At 41.4% G+C, this 23,192-nt stretch overlaps 1 protein-coding gene across 3 annotated transcripts in view; it reads left to right on the top strand.

Moving 5' to 3' along the window:
• The window catches only part of EXT2 (exostosin glycosyltransferase 2), a 148,476-nt gene that overhangs the window by 28,824 nt on the left and 96,460 nt on the right, over positions 1–23,192 (top strand). For all 3 annotated transcript variants that reach the window (XM_508383.8, XM_009460273.5, XM_003312994.6), the window contains 3 exons: positions 178–373; positions 2,207–2,346; positions 5,427–5,520. In XM_508383.8, the coding sequence (XP_508383.4) occupies positions 178–373; positions 2,207–2,346; positions 5,427–5,520 (430 nt within the window). The remainder of the gene's footprint in view (positions 1–177; positions 374–2,206; positions 2,347–5,426; positions 5,521–23,192) is intronic.

Raw genomic sequence — 23,192 nt, forward strand, 5'->3', positions numbered from 1 at the left:
CTCACAATATATAATATTTTAAATATTTACTAATACTACAGAAGATAATTTTAAAAATCAGTGGAGGTGAAGACTGGTAAGGAAACACTTACTGTCGTAAGTTTAATATCAAAGTTTGTCTTACCTTGACTAACATACCAGCTGCAATTTTCCAGTCACCTGTTTTTTCCCTTGTAGTCCACGGCAATACTTCCTCCTGTCATCTCAGGTGGGTCTCCATCCCGAGTACAGAGAGGACCTAGAAGCCCTCCAGGTCAAACATGGAGAGTCAGTGTTAGTACTCGATAAATGCACCAACCTCTCAGAGGGTGTCCTTTCTGTCCGTAAGCGCTGCCACAAGCACCAGGTCTTCGATTACCCACAGGTGCTACAGGTGAGTGTCATTCATTACCTCTCGCAAAGGCTCAGTAGAGTTTGCTTACATGGGTTAAAATTGAGCCCAGCAAACCTGAGTTGTTTTCAGCATGCAACTAGAATTACCCAAGGGGAAGAAAACATAGCATTGCTCTTTACTGGACGTGTAGACCTTCAGGTACTTGGATGGCTGGTGTCTTGTGTTCGTGCAAAGCTGCTTGGCCTATGAGAGTCTATACTCCTTTCAGATATTCATTATACTTCAAAAAGACAAGTCTCATAGATTCGCAGACAAGCCACATGGACAAAGCAGGCAAATGTGTCTTGCTTTTACCCCCATATTCATAAGGCAGTCCAGAGAAATTTTCTTCTTTGAGGTGGCAACTTGCATCCCTTGACCATACTGGCCTACAGAGCCACAGTGAACTTTCCCTGGGAGTGGAGGGGTTTAGGGGTTGTTTTGATCGTTTTGCTATTTGGAGTTCTTGCCACCTTTAGCATCTCCTGTCAGTAGCATGTCCTTTATTTACATAGTGGGAATGGCTGTACTTCCATAACCATAGGGAAAGCGGTCTCTTTGGGGATGTTTTATATGTAGGATATTTGACATTCCAAGGGTATGGGGGCTAGGAAATGAGAAATTGAGCTTTGTTCACTTAAATACTTAAAATGGACCCAGGTTAGCTCAAGGAGAAACACAAAGGAGCTGGTGTGGTTTTTTTTTTTTTAATCTCCAGAGAGCTTGCCCATACTGGGATTGTAAAAATACATTCAAAAAGTGCTGCACTCCTCCTGGAATGTCTGGCTGGTAACAGTGGTGATGAGGGCAGGAGTATTTATAGTAACCTTTGTCTAGACAGGAAAAATGGTTATCAGCACGTGTGTCCACATCTGGATGCTGACTCTTGAGGTCAGGGGAGCTTTCCACCTGCACCTCCGGGTACCACGATGACTTCTCTTCCTCTCCTCTTGCTGCTTTTCTCATTTATCCCCAGAGGTGTTTGGAATATCGAATTCCTTTATTTCTTTTTCTGAACTTTCCTTTTCTCTAGCTTTAAAGATTAGTTTTTGGTTTTTTTAAAAAATCTTTTCCCCTCCTTCTTAAGAGGCAAAATCTGGGAGAAACAGAATGTTAGGTAGTTAAGGTCTCTGTATTTTGGTTTACCTATTGCAGCTGTTTTTTCTGTGGTACATCTCTCCTTTTTCCCAAGTATTCCCCACATTGAGGGGGTTTGAGGGAGTGAATGAGGAAGAAATTTTTCATTAGATTTTTTTTATAGAACATATTAGTCTTAATATCTTTTCAAAGGCATTGAATTCATGAAATGAATATCTTCTATATAAAAAGCACACTGTTAGATGCTATGGGGGGTAGAAACATGAAAAGAGATTTGATACCTTCCCTTTAGGGGGTCTTCTAGAAAGCCTGAAATTCCCAGACAAAATAATTCCATTACAAGGTAGGCTGAGGTAAGTACTGTAAGAGATGTCAGACAGTGTGCCGTGGTGTGTTTACATAGTACACTAGGGCCTAAAGAGACCCATTTGCAGGAAGTCACGTTGTTAGCTGTCTAGGGGAAGACTTTGACATTGACCTTGAACATTTTCAGAAGGCCAACAGTGGTGGCATTGAAGCAATACTGAAGAGTAGAAATATTAATACAAAACATTGCAGCCATTTAAACTTTTCAAGTTTTACAGGTGTGAGCTGTTGTCTTTTGGCATTTTTGTGTCAAGATGCCTCAGTATTGCTTGGCGTCAACCCTTGTAGAAACTTTGTGGTCTATAGGGATCAAAGTTAGTGGATCAGCAAAACTAGTTTGTAATCTCTTGCCTCTTTGTGTTCCTGCAGGAGGCTACTTTCTGTGTGGTCCTTCGTGGAGCTCGGCTGGGCCAGGCAGTATTGAGCGATGTGTTACAAGCTGGCTGTGTCCCGGTTGTCATTGCAGACTCCTATATTTTGCCTTTCTCTGAAGTTCTTGACTGGAAGAGGTGGGTAGTACCTCCTAGTAAACTCTATATTAGTGGTTCTGCGTATATTACAAATAAAATCTCCTCAGGTCATTGTAATGTATACCCTGGTTCAAGAACTACTACAGATAGTTTTTCTCTGTTTTCCATTAGGAGAGTTAGTACACTGGTCTAGAGCAGTTCACAAACTGCAGGCTGGCTGTTTTTGTAAGTCAAGTTTTATTGAAACACAGCCGTGTCCCTTCCTTTACATATAGTCTGGCTGTTATTGTGTCACATTGGTAGAGTTAAGTAATTGCAACAGAAATTGGATGACATACAGGGCTTAAAATATCACTATCTGGCCTTTCATCACAGGGGTCCCCAACTCCCGGGCTGTGGCCTGTTTGGAGCCGGGCTGCACAGCAGGAGGTGACCAGCGGGCCAGTGAACATTACCATCTGAGCCTCGCCTCCTGTCAGATCAGTGGTGGCATTAAATTATCATAGGAGCGTGGACCCTACTGTGAATTGTGCATACAAGGGATCTAGGTTGCGCTCTCCTTATGAGAATTTAACTAATGCCTGATGATCTGAGGTGGAACAGTTTCATCCCCAAACGATTCCCTGCCAAACCCAGTCTGTGGAAAAATTGTCTTCCACAAAACCAGTCCTTGGTGCTGAAAAGGTTGGGGACTGTTGCTTTTCAGAAAATGGTTACCAACCTCTAGCCTAGACCAGTGTTCAACTCTGACTACAGAGTAGACTCACCTGGAGAGCTTAAAAAAAAAATGCCTTGCCTAATTCTTGGGGATTCTGAATGTTAAAGCTCCCAGGTAATTCTGATTTGTAGTCAGAGTTGAGAACCACTGGTCTAGAGTCTATTGAATTTGCATAATGTTGTAGATGGTGGTGGAGAGCCTCATGTAGATGAAAGCTTAGAGACATTCCCAGTGTACAGATGGACTCAGTTCCATTCTACTGGGTGTTCACCATTTATATTGCAATAAACAGAATAGCCCTCTATTCTCATGCTTCACTTTCCCAAGATTTTGCAGGGTGAAGGTTGTTGAAAATTAATTCCATTCATATCTATCTCTCAGTCTTTTCCTTGCCTCAAATGCTTACTGGTTTTTTCCTCTCCCAACTTTTTTGGTATTTCTGTCCAAATCTGATCACCACAGGTATTTGAACAACTTGAAAAGCTCTAGTTCATTCATTCATTCATTTATTCATTCATCTCACATTGATTGGAAACCCTCTTGTGAGTAACATAGAGTCTCTGTTTCCAAGGAGGCTAGAATCTACTGAGAGAAGACAAACCGATGATAATGTTTTGTGGTAAATGTCATAACAGCTGCATGCACAGGGGACCATGGAAACCCAAAAGAGAGGAGGGAGCCTAACTCAGCTTGAAAGAGGAGAGCATGTAGTTATTCTTCATGCCTTAGAGAAGCGATGAGCCACTTCCAGCATTTATCTCCCAATGAAAGCATCCATTAAGTACCTTTTATTTACCAGGTACTGTCTTAAGTATAGGGAGACAAATACAATCAAGGCCAAACCTTTTCTCAGGGACACTCATAGTGTAGTGGTGGAAGACAGAGGAGTAAATCAGCAGTTACCAAATCCTGTGATGAGACAGCTGTGACTGGATGGGATGCCAGGAGGAGGGGGAGACACACACCATCACTGGCAGTGGGATTGGTGAGGGCTTCACAGAGGCGGTAACTCTAAGCTGAGTCCAAAAGGGTATTTCTATGAGAATCTAGATCTGCTTGGGTAGTGCTAATTATGGATTTAAAGTCAGAAGGCCTAGGTTGAGATAACCAGCTCTCTCACTGGCTGGCTTTTTGATCTTGGCAAATGACTTAATCTTTTTTGAGTCTCAGTTCTCCCATCTGTATAGTGGAAATCATTTACTTACTTAACAAATGTTTATCAAGTGCTAACTGTGCAAGGCAGTAATATACCAGGTGCTGAGGATACGCTGGTGAGTGGAGCCAGGCACACTTTCCGTCCTAATGGACTAGCCTAGTTGGCAGAAGTGAGGTTTAGAATTTAATCATTAATTTATACAAATGTAATTACAAACTCTGCTAAATGTCGTGAAGGAAAAGTGATTGTTGAGTCCTCTCTTTCTCTTACCCACCACATCTAATCTGTTAGCAAACCCTGTGGGCTCTACCCTCTCATCCCCATCATCAAGTCTTCCCTCATCTGCATCTCTTGCCTGGCTTTTGCAGTGTTCTCCAGTTGTTCTCTCTGCTCCTGTCCTTGCTTTCCTGTAGTTTATTCTAACACTTTAGATAGAATGATCCTGTTGGAACATGGTTAGGTTATATCATGCTTTTGCCCAAAACCCTCTCATAGCTTGCCATCTCAGAAAAAAAGCACAAGTCTTTCAGTGGCCTACAAGGTCCTATACTCTTTGCTGTGACTCTGTCTGTCCCATTTCTTCTTTCCTGGTGTTATTCTCTGCCTTCTTTACTCTGCTCCAGCCACAATAGCCTCCTTGCTGTTCCTGGAACTTGCCCACCATACTGCTTCTTCAGGGCTGTTTGCTTGTTAGACTTTTTGCCTGGAATGCTGTTTCCCAGGCATTCTTCTGGCCTGCTTACTCTCTTGCCTTCCTTGTCTAATTAATTCACTGTTGGGTTAGCACATAATAGGGCTTCCATAAATATATGCCAGATAAATGAATAGATTTGCATAGATAGCTAAAGGAGAAAAGTATTTGTTAACTTAGAAACGGAATAAAGGAAGAGTGTACTAGGTGGGTGGGATTTCACATGCAAAGGCCCTCTGGTAGGGCAGAGCATGGTGTGTTCAAGTGACTGAAATAATACCAGTGTGGCTAGAGCACACTAGTGGAGTGGAGGCAGGGTGAAAGATTAATGGAGTAGGGAGTGGGAGGTAAAAAAATGGAGCTGTAAGAGAACTCCTTTGAGAAGTTCAGCCAGTGAAGAAGGGAGGGGAAAGAGACAATACTTATCGGAAGGGATGTGGGGCTGAAGGAGGTTTGGGATGTTGTTTCTGCTTGTGAAATGAAACAAGACTGTGTGTAGAAATGCTTTCTGTGAAGGGCTGTGTGTATGTAAACTGTTTTGCTGTTGTCTCCAGAGCATCTGTGGTTGTACCAGAAGAAAAGATGTCAGATGTGTACAGTATTTTGCAGAGCATCCCCCAAAGACAGATTGAAGAAATGCAGAGACAGGTAAGAGGCCAAGTCCAAGCAGCCCTCTTGGGGAGGTGACATGGGTGGTACCGAAATGGTGGCCTTGACTGGATACAGAGGGACAGGAGCTGAATGCCTGAGTGGGGTTTACTTCCTCCACTAGATCAACTAGCCAAACTGAAACGATAGGAAATTAGTGTTAGGTGAGTTGCATCAAATAAGGTTTGAAATAATAACTCTCAGAGAACTGTGCAGAGGTAAGCCTACTGCAATTTTAGGGTCTTACCATAGCAGATGCAAAGCTGAAGCTCTTTGGAGGGTTTGTAGTCACAGCAGGTGATAGTCGTAGTGACTAAGACAGCCATGGAAGCTGGACCATTTCAGGGCAATACTTCTGTGTAGCTATTGACCATGATACTATTGCTGCACAAACTAGCCCAGCTTCCCAGTTCAGTCATCCTTTGTAATTCGGGAATCCTCCCCTCTCTTCTGGAACATTTGCCATTTTCCTGCCTCTCTTTCCAAATTTCTCTTCTACCTTCTGACACCCCATTCCCTAGGCTGATCTCTGACTGTCTCATACTCCACTTGATGTCCCACTGAGTCCTGCTTCCCTTTCTTTCTCCTGAAGGACATTTAATTGGGTTTAAATATCAAGCAAGGTGAAAAAGTTAAGAAGACTATCCCAAAAATTTTTAATGGACTTTTAAAAAGGTTTAATCTTTGTCAAAATCACCGATGTGGGAGAAGAGCAGGAAAAGAGGCTTGGCGGATTCTCAGCAGTAAGTGCATAAGTGTCCCATGCCACCCCCTGCTGTTAGTTCGGCACCCTCACCCTCAGGCAGAGAGCCTGCATTTGCCCATGTCCCAAGAACAGGCCACAGGCTTCTGTCTGGATGGGGGCAGCGCATCTGCCTGGCTGTGTGGGGAGGGGATCTGAGGTTCTGACTGTTACTTAAAGTTTCACTTTGTCCTCCTGCTTGAACCCCACTCTTCCCCTGACTTGGGGCTCTGCAGTGTGACTCAGGTTTTTCTCAGCTGATTTAGGAGGCAGCTCTCTTGAGTCTATAGCATCAGTTACCACTTCTTCCTTTACTTTTCAGCTTCCACATTCTGATGCTGTTATCTTGTCTTTCATTCTCTTTTTCTTAGGGGATACATACCTTAATTTAGAAAATTCCCCTTAATTGTCATTTTAGAGTTTTAGGAGAGTGAGGTTAGTGGATGTGTTCAGTCCACCCTCTTTATTATGATAGTGAACTTCTTATCGACACAGATTAAGTCTGTAGGTTCTTACCTCAGATTGCCTGGCTTGGGTATCAGCTCTGTGGGTTACAAACTCTGTACCCTTAGGTAAGGATCTGCCTTCTCTGGGCCTCAGTGACCTCATCTGTGCAATATTTTGGCATTCTGGTTTGAACGCAAATCGCAGGTTAGTTTTAGCTTCCCTGCAGTTTATTTATAGCATCCTCCTGTTCGTTTTAAGTTTCTGGGTTTCCCAGTTGTTATTTAACCACTGATTTCATCTAAGTTTTAGTGAATCAGAAAATCAGTCCAGAGATCTCTAGATTTTTTATCTAAACCTGTGGTTCCTAAAACTTGTGTAGAAGAAAATGCCCCTTGAGGAGTCATAATGTTTGTGCATTTTGTGTTACCTTTTCTTTCCCCGCCGAGGGGTCTCACTCTGTAGTGCAGGCTGGAGTGCAGTGGCATGATCTTGGCTCACTGCAACCTCTGCCACCAGGGTTCTAGTGATTCTCCTGCCTTAGCCTCCCGAGTAGCTGGGACTACAGGCACGCGCCACCATGCCCGGCTAATTTTGGTACTTTCAGTAGAGACAGGATTTCACCATGTTGGCCAGGCTGGTCAAACTCTTGACCCGAAGTGATCCGCCCGCCTCGGCTTCCCAAAATGTTGGGATTATAGGCGTGAGCCACCACACCTGGCCCACTTTGTGTTACTTTTTATGGAATCTTGATTTATTAGTAAAACTAAATATAGAATTATAGGCTAAAGCAGAGACTATTTTATACTAGAATCTAGTCTAGAAAGGGTAATAAAAAACTGGGGAGGTTAAAATGCACAAATTCTATCCAGTTTCTTCTCCACCCCTCCACCCTGAAGCTGTGAAAGAGAATCATTTGGTTTTTGGAGTGGCGTCTACTGCCAGCTCACAGAGGACTGTTGCCCATAGGAGGGTGGTGTGGGAACCACAGGTCTGAGATAAGCTTGGTCATTTTCAGTGTTGGCTCAGAATCATAGAACAGTTGAGAAGGAATGAATGCTGGTCATTTAAAACAGCGTACTTTTGGGTTATTTGGGTTCAAAGAGACACACTGAGTCAAAAGACTTGGGTTTGATCCCTGGCTCTGTCCGTTTGATTGCATGACCATGGTAAGTCCCCAAGCTCCCTAGGCTTCCATTTCCTCATTTATGAAATGAAGGGGTTGGCTAAATAATCTCTCATGTTCCATGTGGCTGTTAAAAACCTCTATGAAATGTTTATCCCTACCAAGAACATTACTCTCCTTGACAACATTAATAATTTAGTGGTCATCTCTTCTCCCCTTGAACAGCTCTAGTCACAAGGGCCACTTGCCTCCTCTAGTGGTGAACAGTCCACTATGCCAGCTTAAAAAGAAAGGTGGTCTTGGCACTTTCCCGGCCCCCTTTCTAACTCCCTTTTCCACTTTCTGACAGCCTCTTTCCCTGTGCTGCTTTCGGACCATCTAAAGCTCTCCACTGCGGCGACTCACTAGTCCCACTCCCCTTTCTCTGAGTAATCCATGTTCCCAAAATGACCTCTTTTCTTTTCCTAACCCCACATTTCTAGAGTGGGCTGATCTCAATTAGATATGAGATTATCTGGTTAAAGTAATTTCCAGTTAGGTATAAAGGATGACTAGGTTTCTTCAACTAATACTAGATTCCAATAGCACCCCTCCCCTCAGTTGTGATCACCAAAAATGTCTCTAGAACATTGCTTGCCAATTGTCCCCTTTGGGGTTGGGGGTGGAGGGCAAGCAAAATTGCTTTAACTGAGAACCACTGTTCTCTATAGATAGTTAATGTCTCATCTCTCTAAAATTAGAGTTCTTTGGTTCTATAACAAAATATACTGTTTCCAAAACATTCTTGTCATTTTGCTTTCTGTTTACCTTCTATTGATTTAACCTGACCTTGGCAGGAGTAATTAAAAAAATGGTAAAACACCTGATTCTGAAAAGTTCTTATACCTTAGTGAATTCTCTTTTGGGAGGTCAGAGGTGGGTCTTTTTGCAAGACAGGCATCCACTTTTAGGGGAAAGCCTATTGTATCAGTAGTTGATACCTTGGATCCCCTAGGTGATGTGTCAGAATGAACTGAGGGTGAGGAACAGAGTCTGATTTGTTTGCCGAGAAACTCCAGACTAGCTTAATGGAGCTGCATTGGACAGTTGTAGCCAGCAGAGGTCTCCATCCACTTTTAATTAACTCATTTTCCTTCTGAGTATTTAAATCTTTCCAAGAAATCCTAAATGCCATGAGCCACTCTGGTGCTTCACACTGACATCTTCCTAATAGCTGCTCTCTAGAGACCGTTTCTTTCAGATGAAGAAGAAGAAAGAAAATCCTGCTTAGCACAGGATTTTACTCTCCCTAGATGCAATAGAGCTTAAGTTTCTGATTTGGCCCCAGAAATGTGGGGTAGGGTCTTGGTGAGGAAGGTATTGGAGCAACATTTTGCAGCTTAGAGTTTAGGATCAGAAAGGCTACAATCTGACAGATGTCTAAAGTGGTGAAAGTCCTTGTTGTGACGGGAATTTGTGTGTACCAAGGGAGAAAGTCACTGCCTGACAAAGAAAGGAAATTAAATTCCCTTAGATGTGATAGTAGCAGCCAAAAAGTTAACTACAAGGCTAGAGCCTAATGTAAGTAACAGCTATAGTTAGACTAAGACTTTTGAAAAAAAGTACAACCTGTGTCTCTGGTATCTATTCCTGAAGGCCACCAGTGAGCAGTGCTGCCACACGTGGCATTGGGCAGACTACTGGGGGCTTATAGGGCTTTTTGTGGGGAAGTTAAAAAACAGTTCCTTAAGTCAGTAGAAGACAGTAGTTGTAACAGTATAAAGCTGACTTCTCAGTTGGCCTTTTATTGTCCTGTGAGCTAATGATTAACTAGTTAATTTATTGAATCCCTAATTTTTTTTGGTGGGGGGAGAGATTATAGGAGATAATAAAAAAAATCTTTGATCCCCATTCACAAAGGGCTTGTGTTGGGGATATATGGGTATAAGCATAAAGAAAGTTGAGAAGATGATGCCGATATTTCTAGGTACATTATGGGTCATTAAGGGTCTGAAATGGAAGAGAGAAAGTTGGGGCTAAAGCTGTCAGGATGAATTTCTTGGAGATGTAGAATCTGAGGTAGGCCTTGAGATGGGAGTTCCATCAGCCATCTTTCTTATGTTGGAAGGCAGGCAGAAGTATGCAGCTAAATATTTTTCTGTAGTCAAATGGAACATTCATATTCCCAGTCTCTCCTGAATCACAAAGAAAAAGTACACAATCTGGGGTCTCAGAAGGCTGGATAGACACTAGACTGTATCGTTAGAAATGTTTGTATGGATAGGGAGGAAGGTGTAAATGGATCCCCAGTTTATCTGTTGAGTAGAATTTCCAAACATTCTTTTATTGGTCAGTGGCTCCACCAGCAGTGACCTCTAACCTCAGCCACACTAGGAGGTGGAAGTCAGGAGCCTGACTTGCCTTTGAACTCTTCTTTGTACTCAATTGACTAGAAGCCTTTGAGGTGGCAGAAACATTCAGCATCTTCTTTTCTCTCTAGCCTTTAACACTTGGGGTACATTAAAATACCAGTTTCTTTTCAGTCTATTACACTGATCCATCTCAATGTGCCTTCATATTTTTCTATTAAGCATACCAAATATTGGTGCTGCAGAGAAGTACTTGAAGATGTAGTGGGCTGATTAGGAAAAAGACAAAACAATTTTATTTAAGAAAATAAAACCTCTAGACTATAGTTGGGCCTAGTAGTGATCAAGAAGAGAGTAGAAGAGGCTACAGAAATGTGTGCATACACCGAAGTTCCTGTACTTTATAGGAGAGCCCCTATGAGGGGCCTCTTATTTTATCCTACTTGCATACAATTTCAACACATTTGAATTATTTGGTTTCCATAGCCGTAGTAGTTTGGAAGAGACACATTTAAAGTGAAGAAAGACTACTAACAGTGAAGGTATCTGAGATGGGTTATCTGCTAATCTGGTATGAATAAAGAGGATGGAAATACTTTTTTTTTTTTTTTTTTTTTTTTTTGAGACAGAGGCTCGTTGTGTCACCCAGGCTGGAGTGCAGTGGTGCGATCTCAGCTCACTGCAACCTCTGCCTCCTGGGTTCAAGTGATTCTCGTGCCTCAGCCTCCCAAGAAGCTGGGATTATAGGCATACGCCACCACACCCAGCTAATTTTGGTATTTTTAGTAGAGATGGGGTTTTGCCATGTTGCCCAGGCTGGTCTCGAACTCCTGGCCTCAAGCAATCAGCCCTCCTCAGCCTCCCAAAGTGCTGGGATTACAGGCATGAGCCACTGCACTGGGTGGAAAAGCCATTTTTAATAAAAAAGAATGCTCAGCATATTGAATGTAAGGATAGCCAGCTTTTCAGGTTTCACTTTATCCTGGATATATCATTATAAGATGGCAGAATTCCTCAATTCAGAGAAGTACATCTTTATTTTTCGTATTTGGAATTTCTGACATCCAAATAAGTCTTATCATCAATTTGAACATCAAATGTAGTTTCTCTTTCTTCCCACAAAACTGTTATTAATGTGGCATCTTAAAATTGAGGAAATACAGAAATTACTATTCATGGTGATGCCCCTGAATCTTTAAGCTAAGTTTAATTTTGTTTAGCATATATGTTTTTAAGATATTGGATCTTGTGTAATATGTTTTATAAAGTTTTCTGTTTAAAATGTTTGTTTTTATTTTTAAAAAGTGTTATTTGCTTAAAACTGTAAACCCTCAGATGTCTAGAAACCTTAGCAACCCAGACTGATGTACTGAGGGTTCCCTGTGCTGCTGGCCAGTCTGTTATGTCCATGACAGTTATATAGCTGTCTGTGTCAATTTCTCCCTCCTTTCCCACCCCCAGTGTACACCAGTTTACAAAGCAGACTCAACAGAGTAGTAAGCTAGGCCATTAGAAGAGTAATCTGAATTTTTTTATGTGAAGAAACTAAGGATAAAGAGACGTAAAGTAATCCTCCCAAGACCACACAGCATGTGAGGGACAGACAAGCAGCACACTCTGTTCTGCTGCCTCCAACTTCATTCAAACCACAGAGCTGTGTGGCCTGGATTGAGGGTAAAAATCAGGATGAGCTTCCCAGCAATTCAAGCTAAGTGCTTATTGAATAGTCTTCCTTGAAAAAGTGGTTGCTTGAGACATTTAGGACTGGACACAGCCCTGGAAATATATTATGAGGAATGTGGAAAAGGTTTCACTCTAATTTCCAGTATCAGTATTATAATGTCTACCATTCTTATCCACCCTGCACTGCCACTGTGAAATTGAGGATTTTAAGAAGTATACATAAACTGGACTCTTGGGGCTTTTAAAAAAATTCCAAATATTCCCTGCCCCTCCTCCTCCCCTCTCCAGTCCTGACATGCCACTCCAAGCTGTGTTTCGTGGTCTCTGCTTTTGTACTTGCCCTTAAACAGTTACTGGCTGCTTCCCTTAAACAGTGCACATTGACCTGATCCCTGGAGTTCTTCCTGTGAAGTAGACAACCATGGTTCTAATACAAAGGGAGGCTCTTTGGCCAATGGGAGAGCCTTGGTAATGGGCGTAATCATTTTGTGGGATATTTTAAATTTCACAGTTTTTTTTTTTCAGTAGCACTCTATATTCTGTTTGAATTTTCCTAGTATGTATATCCCTATTGTGAAGGAAAGTGGTCAACATGTGTTGTTTAAAGCAGCACAAAATAAGGTCTCATTTAATTGGAATTCTTAAGGAAGACCATTTTTATGTGTTTAACTATTTTTTTCAACTTTGTTATTAAGAAGCTTGTTGGAAAAAGACTTTTACCAAGTATCTGATGGGAAGCCAAGAAAAGCATTTTAATAGAACTGTCTCAGATTTACAATGCACTAGGGCCTGTAAATAAATTTTCCTGTCTTTAAGGTTTGGACTGATTTGCAGTTGTTTTGTATGGCTTCTGAGATCTAAATCCTCACAGTCCAGATGGAGAGACCATAAAGTTACTTTCCCTGGCAGGCTTGGTCTGTCTTGTCTGTGGGCAAATACAATTGAGTAGTATGTGGATCTTAGTCTGTATAGGTCACCCGTTTTACTGTGATGCCAGTTTTAATTGGTTTGGTGACTTTTCCAAGAGCAGCTCACCAAAGCATTCTTTAAATTTAGGAGAATTAGGGTCCCTAATTTCATAATGCAAATCTAAATTCTCACAGTCTAGGTGGAGAGACCATAAAGCTACTTTCCCTGGTAGCCTTGATCTGTCTTGTCTGTAGGCAAATACAGTTGAGTAGTATGTGGAATTTAGACTGTGTAGTATAGTCACTCATCTTATTGTGATACCAGTTTTAATTGGTTTGGTGACTTTTCTAAGAGCAGCTCACCTAAGCATTCTTTAAATTTAGGAGAATTAGGGTCCTTAATTTCATAATGCAATCAATTAAATAAATATGGATTAAGGACTTGCTTTGTTCCTAGTATTGTACTGGCATATTGAGGGAGATTTTAAAAAGGGTGGGCACAGATCATGTCTTTAAGAAAGGCCCTCAGGTTGCTGGAAAGAGAACTTTCAGTAATACATAAATTATAAGGCCAGGAGTGCTGTGTACTCAGTTATGCTAAGGAGAGCCAGGAATGACCTCAAGATCAGAGTGGATCAGAAGGTGAAAGGAATCTTCACAACTGGGTGGCCTCAGATAGGGAGGGTGAACATCAGGGCACTGACTTCCACCAGGAGGTTCTGTGGAGAGACTAGTAGGTAAGAGGAGCATCTGGTGGCACAGGCGCAGGAGGCAGGGGAGAGCTTTGAATACCAGCAACAAAGAACTTGGTTGAGAACTGAAGGGAAGGACGGTAACTAACAAGCAGAAGGTAATGAAAAGATTTGTGAGGCAAGGAGAAAGCAGTGAACATAATTGAAGAGATTTAGGAAAGAAATCAAAGAGCTGGAAGGGACCTTAGAAATTATTCAACCCTTTCCTTGTATTTTACAAGTGACAAGTAAGCCCTAGAGTTGGAGTAATCTTGAGAATGAATTGTTAGGCCTAGTCTGCAGCTGGAACCTAGGTCTCCTCACTCCCAGTCTGATGATTTGTTTTTTTTTCATGGTGTACTGCAGTATTTTCCAAACTGAAGGTAATGATTCATTAGCAGATCATGAAGTCAATTCAGTGGGTCACGACTGGCATTTTTTTTTAAATGAAATATAATAGGAAACTATTAGAGAGCTTTATACATAGTAAGGGTAAATGTTTCCTGTAGCTTTTGTTCCAGTAGTGAGTTTTTGCATAAAATGTATTTGTGTATTTCTTACTGTGGGTCCCAGTCTGGAAAGTTTGAGGAAAGTTGGTACTGGAAAGCCCAGTGGGCCTGTGAGTTGGAGAGACTTGAATTTGAATCCTGCTCTGCCGGGTGTGTACCAGTTTTGTAGCTTCTGTTTTCTTACCTATAACTTGGAGCTAATAATAGTATGGAGTAGTTGTATTGATTAAATGAGATGATTGACTCAAAGCATGTAGATTCTGGCCCCCCACTCTATGCTGGCCGTCATTTGGGAGAACTCCTCCTGGGGCAGCATTTAAGTATTAGAAGGAGCCTCCAAGGAATGCAGAGTGGTCTTAAAGAACCACAGTAAGTTACAACTACTGATGTATTATGCATTTGCTTCTGGGCTTGGAAACTCGAAAGAGAATTTATTCCTGTGGGTTCTGGTGTACATTTTACATCTTGGCATGGAAGAGGCTTACTTCTCTCTCTCTCCTTTTTTTTTTGCATGTGTGTGTGAGGATCAGAATGACTTGTAGGGAGATAAAAATCAGTGACTCTTTAGCTGACCTTTTTTTTTTTAATTCATTGGCACATTTGGATAAAGTATTATTGCTTTCTTTCCCCTTTCCAATGGAAAAAAAAATGGTACTGAGCCTTTTCCCCTTTCTAATCTTTTCTTTGCCTGATCATAATTTTATCTATTTTTTAATTAAAAAAACTTGTAGAGGAAAGTTAGAATCAGAATAGATGTTTGAGTGGTAAACAGCTGAGGAGCTACAGTCTAGTAAGTATAAGCTAAAAATAAAGGACATTTTTACGTGAATTTAGGAGGACTGGTCACATACCTTTTAGAAATAGCTGTTCACATCCTGCAGAAAGGAGAATGAGTTCTGATATCTGATTTTCATGGTGCCCTCTGCCTCTTCACTTTTCCTCTTCTCCCCATTTTGCTGCCTCTGCCTCCCTTCCCCCATTTCTTTCTAGCCAGCTCCATCCCCTATTGGAAATCCCCCTGGAAAGGGGAGACGAGCTTCATCTCCCACATGATTTGGGCCAGGGGCTAAAGCACTCCCATAAATCTGCAGCTCATTTTAATGCCACGTTAAAACAGTGTGAGCGGCTGGTTTCCGTGGCCCCTGCCCTTTTCTTTATGGGCTTCTTTGGCTCTTCTTTATAAAGAGGCCCTGTGGAGTCATTTTAAAGTCCTTATCAGTTTGCTGACAGCTATATGGGCCTTTCTGCCGAGTCCAGGAGCTCAGGCAGGCGTGTGAAACTTCTGATATTAAAATTGAAGAAAAATGCCACGCAGAAGGGATTGGGTGGTGGGGCAGTGATGCAGAGGTGAAAGACTAGCAAGATAATTAACCTTTGCAGGTCCGGAACCTCGCCGTTGGCCACTGGTAGGGGCAGGGCAGGAAGGGTTAGGCAAAAGAGGGTTTTCCAAGGGCTTTTATTTTTATCCCAAGATTAGAAATGCCATTCCACTGGCAGTTTGTGCTTTCACGCTTCAGCAAGTGAGTTGGGCAACTTGAAGGGTTAGGGTGGCCAGGTTTGCAATGAATTTTTTTCCTAAAGGCAGTCTGACTGGCTGGACCTCTGCTTGCGTGTCTTTGCCAGCTCCAGCCTGCTGTCTCTGCCTCCACAGCATCACTGTTATCGAATTTAAAGGGACTTTCATCAGTCTGCTTTGCTGACCCTTTTAGACCAGACTGTTAACCCTCAATAATCCTCCCAGAGAGTTTCATGGAAACACCAGGCCCTCCATAAATGTCAGCCTGCGATGCTTGGCCCTTTTTACCCTCTCTGTTGTAGAGAAGTGGACTAGAGGCTGCTCCTGCCTCTATCCTACCACTTTTCTTTCTTTCTTTGCTGGAAAACTGCAGCAGACAGCTGAGGGGAAGGAAAAACCATTACCTGGATCAAGGCCAGTGGTTTGATGGGAGCTTCAAAATCTTTGGCATCTCCTGCCCAGAATGTTTTTCCAGGGATTTTAAAAAGAGCATCCTTACTCTCCTTCTCCTTTAAACCTTCCAACTTTGACTTCCAAAGGGGGATGGATGGGTAGAATAAGCCCTTAGAATGTACTTTATATCTTCCTGCTCTTCTTCTAACTAAAGCTCTTAGGAAGAGGTTAGTAGTGATAAGCAAAATCCAATGGGCATATATATTTCTAACTACTCTGTATACAGCTTTTTGGTACAAACATGTTATTTTGCCTTTTTCAAGTGGACATGAGCAGTTTTGCAAGTGTGTTCCATTTAAAATAGTCATTTAACTTGAGGTTGAGGCAAAAGCAAGAATTTTTATAGTAAGTTAATCAAACATATATAGCTGTTGATCTTGGATTGTCATTGAACAAATAATAAAATATACTGATTCATTTTATTACTCGTGTAGCTGTTGTGGGGAAGAGTACAGTCATCCCTCAGTATCTGTGGGGGATTGGTTCCAGGACCTCCTGCAGATACCAGAATTCAAGGATGCTCAAGTCTCTGCTACAAAATGGCATAGTATTTGCATATGACCTATGTATATCCTCCCTTATACTTTAAATTACCCCTAGATTAATTATACTTCCTAATACAATGTAAATGCTGTGCAGATAGTTATTATACTGTATTGTTTAGGGAATAAGTGAAAGGAAGAAAATTTTATGTATGTTCAGTACAGGCACAGTTTTTTTTCGGAATATTTTTGATCTGTGATTGGTTGAATCCATGGATGTGGAACCACAGATACAGAACCACAAATACAAGGGACCAACTGTAATTGTACAAAAACCAAATGAGCAGCAAAACAAAGCAAAATGCCCCAAACTCCAAAGTGGTAGAATCACTTTTCCATACTTTTCTGATGACTAAGTTGATATCGTCTAATTAGTTAAGTTTAATTTAGGACAGTGAACTGGGTGTTATTGCTTATACTATACTTTTAACAAACTAAACAACTTTTAAGTATGTTGAAAGTTGTCAGTAAATTTATGATCATGAACAATCTTCATTACATAGCCAGGTGGCGGGTAAAATGGTCACACTTTCCTCCTTGGGCATTTGTTGGAGAATAGTCTCTAAAGTTAACCATCGGTTTAATCCCTTGTCATAAATCCCCAATATGGGATATTGCTTTAGGAAATAGCCTCCCTAATAAAAGTGTTAAATATTAATTTGCAGCCTATGTAAGAATTCTCTGATTCCTTGGGGCTGGTTTCCCACAGGGTGGGACTATTTGACAAATATTTCTGAGAAATAATGATCATTACAGGAAGTGAAGTGCAGGTTTATGAATTCATGCTGTACCTACTTAGACAAATATCTAGGTTTACAATACAATAACTTGTAAAGTATCAAGTGTCAATGTGTTTGGTAGAGAACTCAGTGTTTTCAAACCTTCAAATAAGGGTTAAACTGATTAATAAAATAAGTCATTTTGTTTATTTGCCCGAATTTAGTATGTAGATGGCTAACATGCTACAAATATTGGCAACAACAGAAACATAGGATTTCTGTCTCTATTTATAAATATTAAAATAACTTATTATATACTTACATGTATTCTGTCTCCTTAAGCATTGCAGAGGCTGAGAGAATTTGGAGTTGCCTAATTATTTTTGGCATGGCATAATTTATAGTTTTATAATAGCACAATTCATCTTATAATTCTGTGCTACTGTTCTTGGGAATGTTTAGACAACAGTCACATATATTTATTTCATTATCTTCACTCAGAGTACAAGATAGCTCCACGTAAGCCATTTCTGGCAATATAGTTATTTTTCTACCGGTAACTTAAAGGCTAATTTGTTATATTTCAGTGGGTAGTTACTGCCCATTTTGATAAGGAGTTTAATAGCAGGAAAACAGTTTGCTTGTTCCTTCAGATTCCAATACTTTCTTATGAAGAGGAACAAGTGGTTTTTTTCCAAATGTTTGAAGTCTATCTATACTGAACTTTTTTAAAGTTTCAGGTTAATTTGATCAGGATTTAATGATCTTATACATGTATTATTTATATTTTAGAAAGACCTTTGAGTTTTTCCTTTGGTTTTAAGCTGCAGACTATGGTTGAGGGCAGCAGTGTGGTATTCTGGCATTTGATGGGAATGAGGAGACCTACAGGCCAGTGATACACTGAAGGGTCTGAGTAACATGCTCATGACTGTGAAGCAGTGCATAGGGAATATTAGACCTGATCCTGCTCCCTTCAGCTTAGAATAACTCCAAATCATGATTCCTCCCGAATCTCTTTGCCTAGCAAGCTATAAATGAATTCATATATGATATATCAGATATATAATCTTTGGAAATACTTTCATTTATTTATTTACTTTAATTTTTTGAAATAGAGTCTTACTCTGTCGCCTAGGCTGGAGTGCAGTGGCGCAATCTTGGCTCACTGCAACTTCTGCCTCCCAGGTTCGAGCAATTCTCCTGCCTCAGCCTTCCGAATAGCTGGGATTACAGGTGTGCACCACCACACCTGGCTAATTTTTGTATTTTTAGTAGAGACAGGGTTTCACTATGTTGACCAGGCAGGTCTTGAACTCCTGACTTCAGGTAATCCACCCGCCTTGGCCTCCCAGAGTGCTGGGATTACAGGCATGAGCCATCACACCTGGCCTTGGAAATACTTCTAGATTAGAAACTATAGAAGAGAAGGAGTTCAACTGTCTAATCTTCTCCAGTAGCAACTTTTAACTGTGAGATGAGAGAGGGATATGATTCCCTGGGGGAATTTTCAAACTTCACATATCACTCCTACTCCTCCCACTCTTGTAGGCTTTCTGGGCTGGGGGCTTGGGACATGAATCTATCTTGAGAGTCCCTGCCATAACAAACCACAGTTACTCCTACTCATAGGTGTTTGTCATCCTTCAGATGAGAAGGGGCAAGGAGAAAAAGTGAGAGCCACTGACATAGCAAGTGTAGCTCCCTCTTTTCAAGAGTCTCAATTTGGGGAACATACACAGGGGTCTTCCCTCGGAATCACCAGCAGAGCTTGTCCCTATAACCCTTAATCAGAAGATGGGGCTTTCTACCAGCAAGCAGTTCATAGAGGACTCATGTGCCTCTGGTCAGGTGCAGCAGTGATCGATGGTATTGGACCTACACGATTCTCAATGTCATTTTTCTAGGAATGTGTAGTAATAATAGTGGACAGAGCTGCTGTGCTACCTGACTGCTGAGTTAGTATTCATGGCCAAAAGGAAAACCTGCCAGAGAGTGTCTCCTTGGTGTTCTCCGGAATCATTGCTATGTGGGAAAGAAAATAGAGTAGAGAACGTCACGCTAACATGGCTGTCATGATAGCAGCATTGGGGATAAAGTGAGCTTTTGATTTCTCCCGTCTTACTCCCTTCATGTGTTGTGTTTGTGTGTGTGTTTTAATTAAAAGGAGCAGGTCTTTCAAGTGTGCCTGGTTGGAGTGAGGCTTGTTTTAGATTTGCTTTCTCTAATCAAACAAACTTACGCTTTCTTTCTCCTGGTTTTAGCATAGCAAACATGGGAAATCTCGCCCCAGGCAGATTCCTTTATAGCTAGTTGACCCAAGTTGTGCTCTTATTTATTTATTTTTGATGACACATCTTGATTAAAGGTTTCCAATTCACCTTTCAGCTCTTCATAGAACCAGCCAGGAGAGAGAACTGGTCAGCTGCTAATCACCAAATGAACTCCCTGATCTGGCCTAGGGAACAGTGGGATTCACAGGCATGGGTGACTTAGAAAACCGGGCCCAGCAGAAATGAATCTCTAGTCTCTTTGCTGAGAAGGCTTGACCAAACACAGTTTTATTGGTCAGTGGCTCCTGCTTTAGTAACCTTTCACCCCAATGGCTCTTGGAGGTGCAAGCCACTGGCCAGCCTTGCCTTTGAACTCCTTATGGCTCCTGCCACCTCAAAGGCTCCCAGTCAGAGGCTTGTGTTTTGCTAGGGACCTCACCTCACAGCAGGGTTTCAGCAGTTGGGAAAACCGATCCACCCTTAGAACATTGACATATTTGAAGGTGATACCCCTGAGACTTGAAACCTAGGGCTTTCTATTTCAGGAGCTGTCTGTCACATGCCAAGAAACATGACTCAGGCTTCCCCTTTTCCCTTCTTGACCCCTTCTTGTTTCCTGGAGGACAGGAGGTCATAACATGGGAGCATTCCCTCAGAGTATTCGTGAAGTCCTCTCTTACCGTCAAGCTCTTTCACCCCTTATTCTTCTAACGTTCCCCAAGTAGCATTTATTTTGAAAGTTTTTTTTTTTTAATAGGGCAAAAGCATGCAAATTACAAGCATCTTTGGTGTCTGGGAACATAGTGGTGAAGATGGTGTAGTGTAAGTGTCATGAGGCTGTGAGTTCAGTCCTAAAGCATTCAGATCACAGAAGTCCTAGTTGTGAGAGAGCCCGGCTGTAGTTTTCTTTGCCTTCTTGATTCCATTCCATCTTCAGAAAAAAACTAGATCTTGCAAGAAGACATAGAAATAGCATGGATTGTCCTCCCGCATCTGCTTGGGTTCTTGCCTGAGGAGCAGAAGTGAAAACTGTTGGTATTTAGAAGCAAATCCAGGGAGCTGTCGATATTAGATGACTTCAGTATAGCTTCTTTGGCAAGAAATCAAACATCTCATTCTAAAAACATTGAGTAGAAAATGCCTCTTTTACTCATGATGCCTTTAGCATAGAAAAAGAGCAAATAATATCCATTGAAGTCTTTGCTTTTCTACAATTCAAATAGAATATTATTGATGATATTATAATACTACTTTTAGCAGAAAGGACAAAGGTCTCTTTCTGCCTTAGAGCAAAGTTTAAGTTTTCAGAAGAGTTATCAGAAGAGTTAGGCCTGTTTCTACCATTGTCTTGTTCTATGGTCATGGGTATTTTCATGAGTAGGATCATGAGCTCACATTTCACAATTTGCAAAGGGAAGGGCCAAATTAACATTTGTGTTAACTACTGTGTCTGGTACTGTACTGGGAGCTTCCTCATGAAAACTTGATGAGGTAGCTATTATTCTTATTTTTATAAAGGAGGAAAATGAACTTTAGAGGCTGAGTAGATGGCCTGAGGTTATAAAACTTAAGTGACAGATTCAAGATTGGGAAGAATTTTGGCATATGACTAAAAACTATGAACTTTATTTATAAAGCTCTCTTTTGTCCTTGTTTAGAGTACTCTTGAACTATTATAATCATCTAAAATATTTGTAAAATGCCTACTTTGGGTAATATACTATACACAATTCAGAGCTGTACAAGCCATGGTTCTTGTTCTCAAGTGGCCAACATTTTTGAAGGAAGAGGTATGTGATGTCCATTAGTGTCTATATTAGTTTGCTAGAGCCGCCATAACAAAATACCACAGACGGGGTGGCTTAAACAACAGAAATCTATTTCTCACAGTTCTGGAGGCTGGAAGCCCAAGATCAACGAGTTGGCAGGGAGGGTTTCTTCTGAGGCTTCTCTGCTTGTCTCGCAGATGGCTGCCCTCTTGCCGCCTCTTCACGTGTCGTCCCTCTGTATTCACGCACCTCTGGTGTCACTCTGTGTGTCCAAATTCCTCTTCTTTAAGGACACCAGATTGGATCAGGGCCCACCCTAACAGCCTCATTTTCACTTAATCACCTCTTTGAAAAGGCCCTTTCTCTAAATACAGTTACATTTTGAGATGCTAGGGGTGAGGGTGTCAACATGTGAATTTGGGGTAGACAATTCAGCTCAGCCCCAGGTCTGTATAAAGTATAAGACTCAAAGTCAGTAGTTGTCATTTAGTGGCTCAGTTGAGAAAGGGTTTTGTTTCTGACTGGAGTGCACCTCTGTGGTGTTTTCTCCTAACTCCATTCTCAACACCTTATCAAGTATAAGCAGTAGTCATGGTGTAAGGCCAGACGGGATAGGAGCCAGTGAAGAGGGGCGCTTTCACTACCACCTCATTCCGTTGCAAGTTGAAACACTGAGAACCGGCCTGTTGGGCTCAACTCAGAATTTGTGAGGCGACTCTGCCCTGGATACCTCATCCACAAGGTGGGACTTATACTCATGGTTCCCTAATCACCACAGGGTAAGTTAGATTCTTAAAGTAGTTTATTAAGCCTAATAAATGCTCAGTTTTGTTTTGTTTTGTGGTATCAATGGAAAGATTCTTGGAGAAGACTTTTTTCTTCATTGAAATTTTGCATATCACAGTTTATGTTTTAATTCCAGAAAGGGAAGGTTGAAGGTTCAGGATTCTACACTAGATTGAGAGCTTTGGTCCTTTAACAAATGCTTGAGAATTTTAAAAAGATTTAATAATACAGAAAACCTCTTATAATAAAAGCAATTCTTCATTCTTACACTTACATCACTCAAGATGGTTGATTTGGGGGATGGGGAGGACAGAAGGTGGCAGAGGAAACAGATTTATGAAAGTAACATATCTCTACCCCTAAAGAGAGATTGTTAATTTATCCTTGTAACATTGCATGCCTGCCTTTTGTTGCCTCACCTAGATGCATCAGCTAGATCAACCCGCCCCAGCACATACTTGTACACCCTAGCTCTCTGAATCAGCCAGGTTGATGGAGTGTTAATGTGGTAGTAAACTGTAATAAAGAAGAAATCTTTTCAGCAATTTTTTAAAAACCTTTTTTAAAATTATAGAATTGTAGTCTCCTTGGCCCAGATAAAGTCATGGCCTTCCCTACCTCATTCGTGTTTTTCAGAGAATTGGATTCTCCTTGACTAGTAGGCAGGGCACAAAGTGTTTAGAAGATTAAGGAGACACTATCTTACAGAAGATAAACTCAGAAGCCTGAGTAAATAAATTTCTTCTAATGTTTTCCCTATTGATTCATTGATTCACTAGTAAAGCAGAGTTTACTAATAACACACTTCTTTAATAGCAAGCCATATTATATGCATTAATTATTAATGGGCTGGGCCTGGGCAGGAAGATACCTGGTTTTTTGTTGTTGTTGTTTTGAGACAGAGTCCTGCTCCGTCACCCAGGTTGGAGTGCAGTGGCACGATCTCTGCTCACTGCAAGCTCCGCCTCCCGGGTTCACGCCATTCTCCTGCCTCAGCCTCCCGTGTAGCTGGGACTACAGGCGCCTGCCACCACCCCCAGCTAATTTTTTTTTTTAATTGAGCATTTTCCCCCTTGTACTCCGCATTGTCTTTTTTTTTTTTTTTGTAGCAAATTTGTTGACA

The sequence above is a fragment of the Pan troglodytes genome, chromosome 9 (genome assembly GCF_028858775.2).
Source record: "Pan troglodytes isolate AG18354 chromosome 9, NHGRI_mPanTro3-v2.0_pri, whole genome shotgun sequence".
Taxonomy (NCBI): domain Eukaryota; kingdom Metazoa; phylum Chordata; class Mammalia; order Primates; family Hominidae; genus Pan; species Pan troglodytes.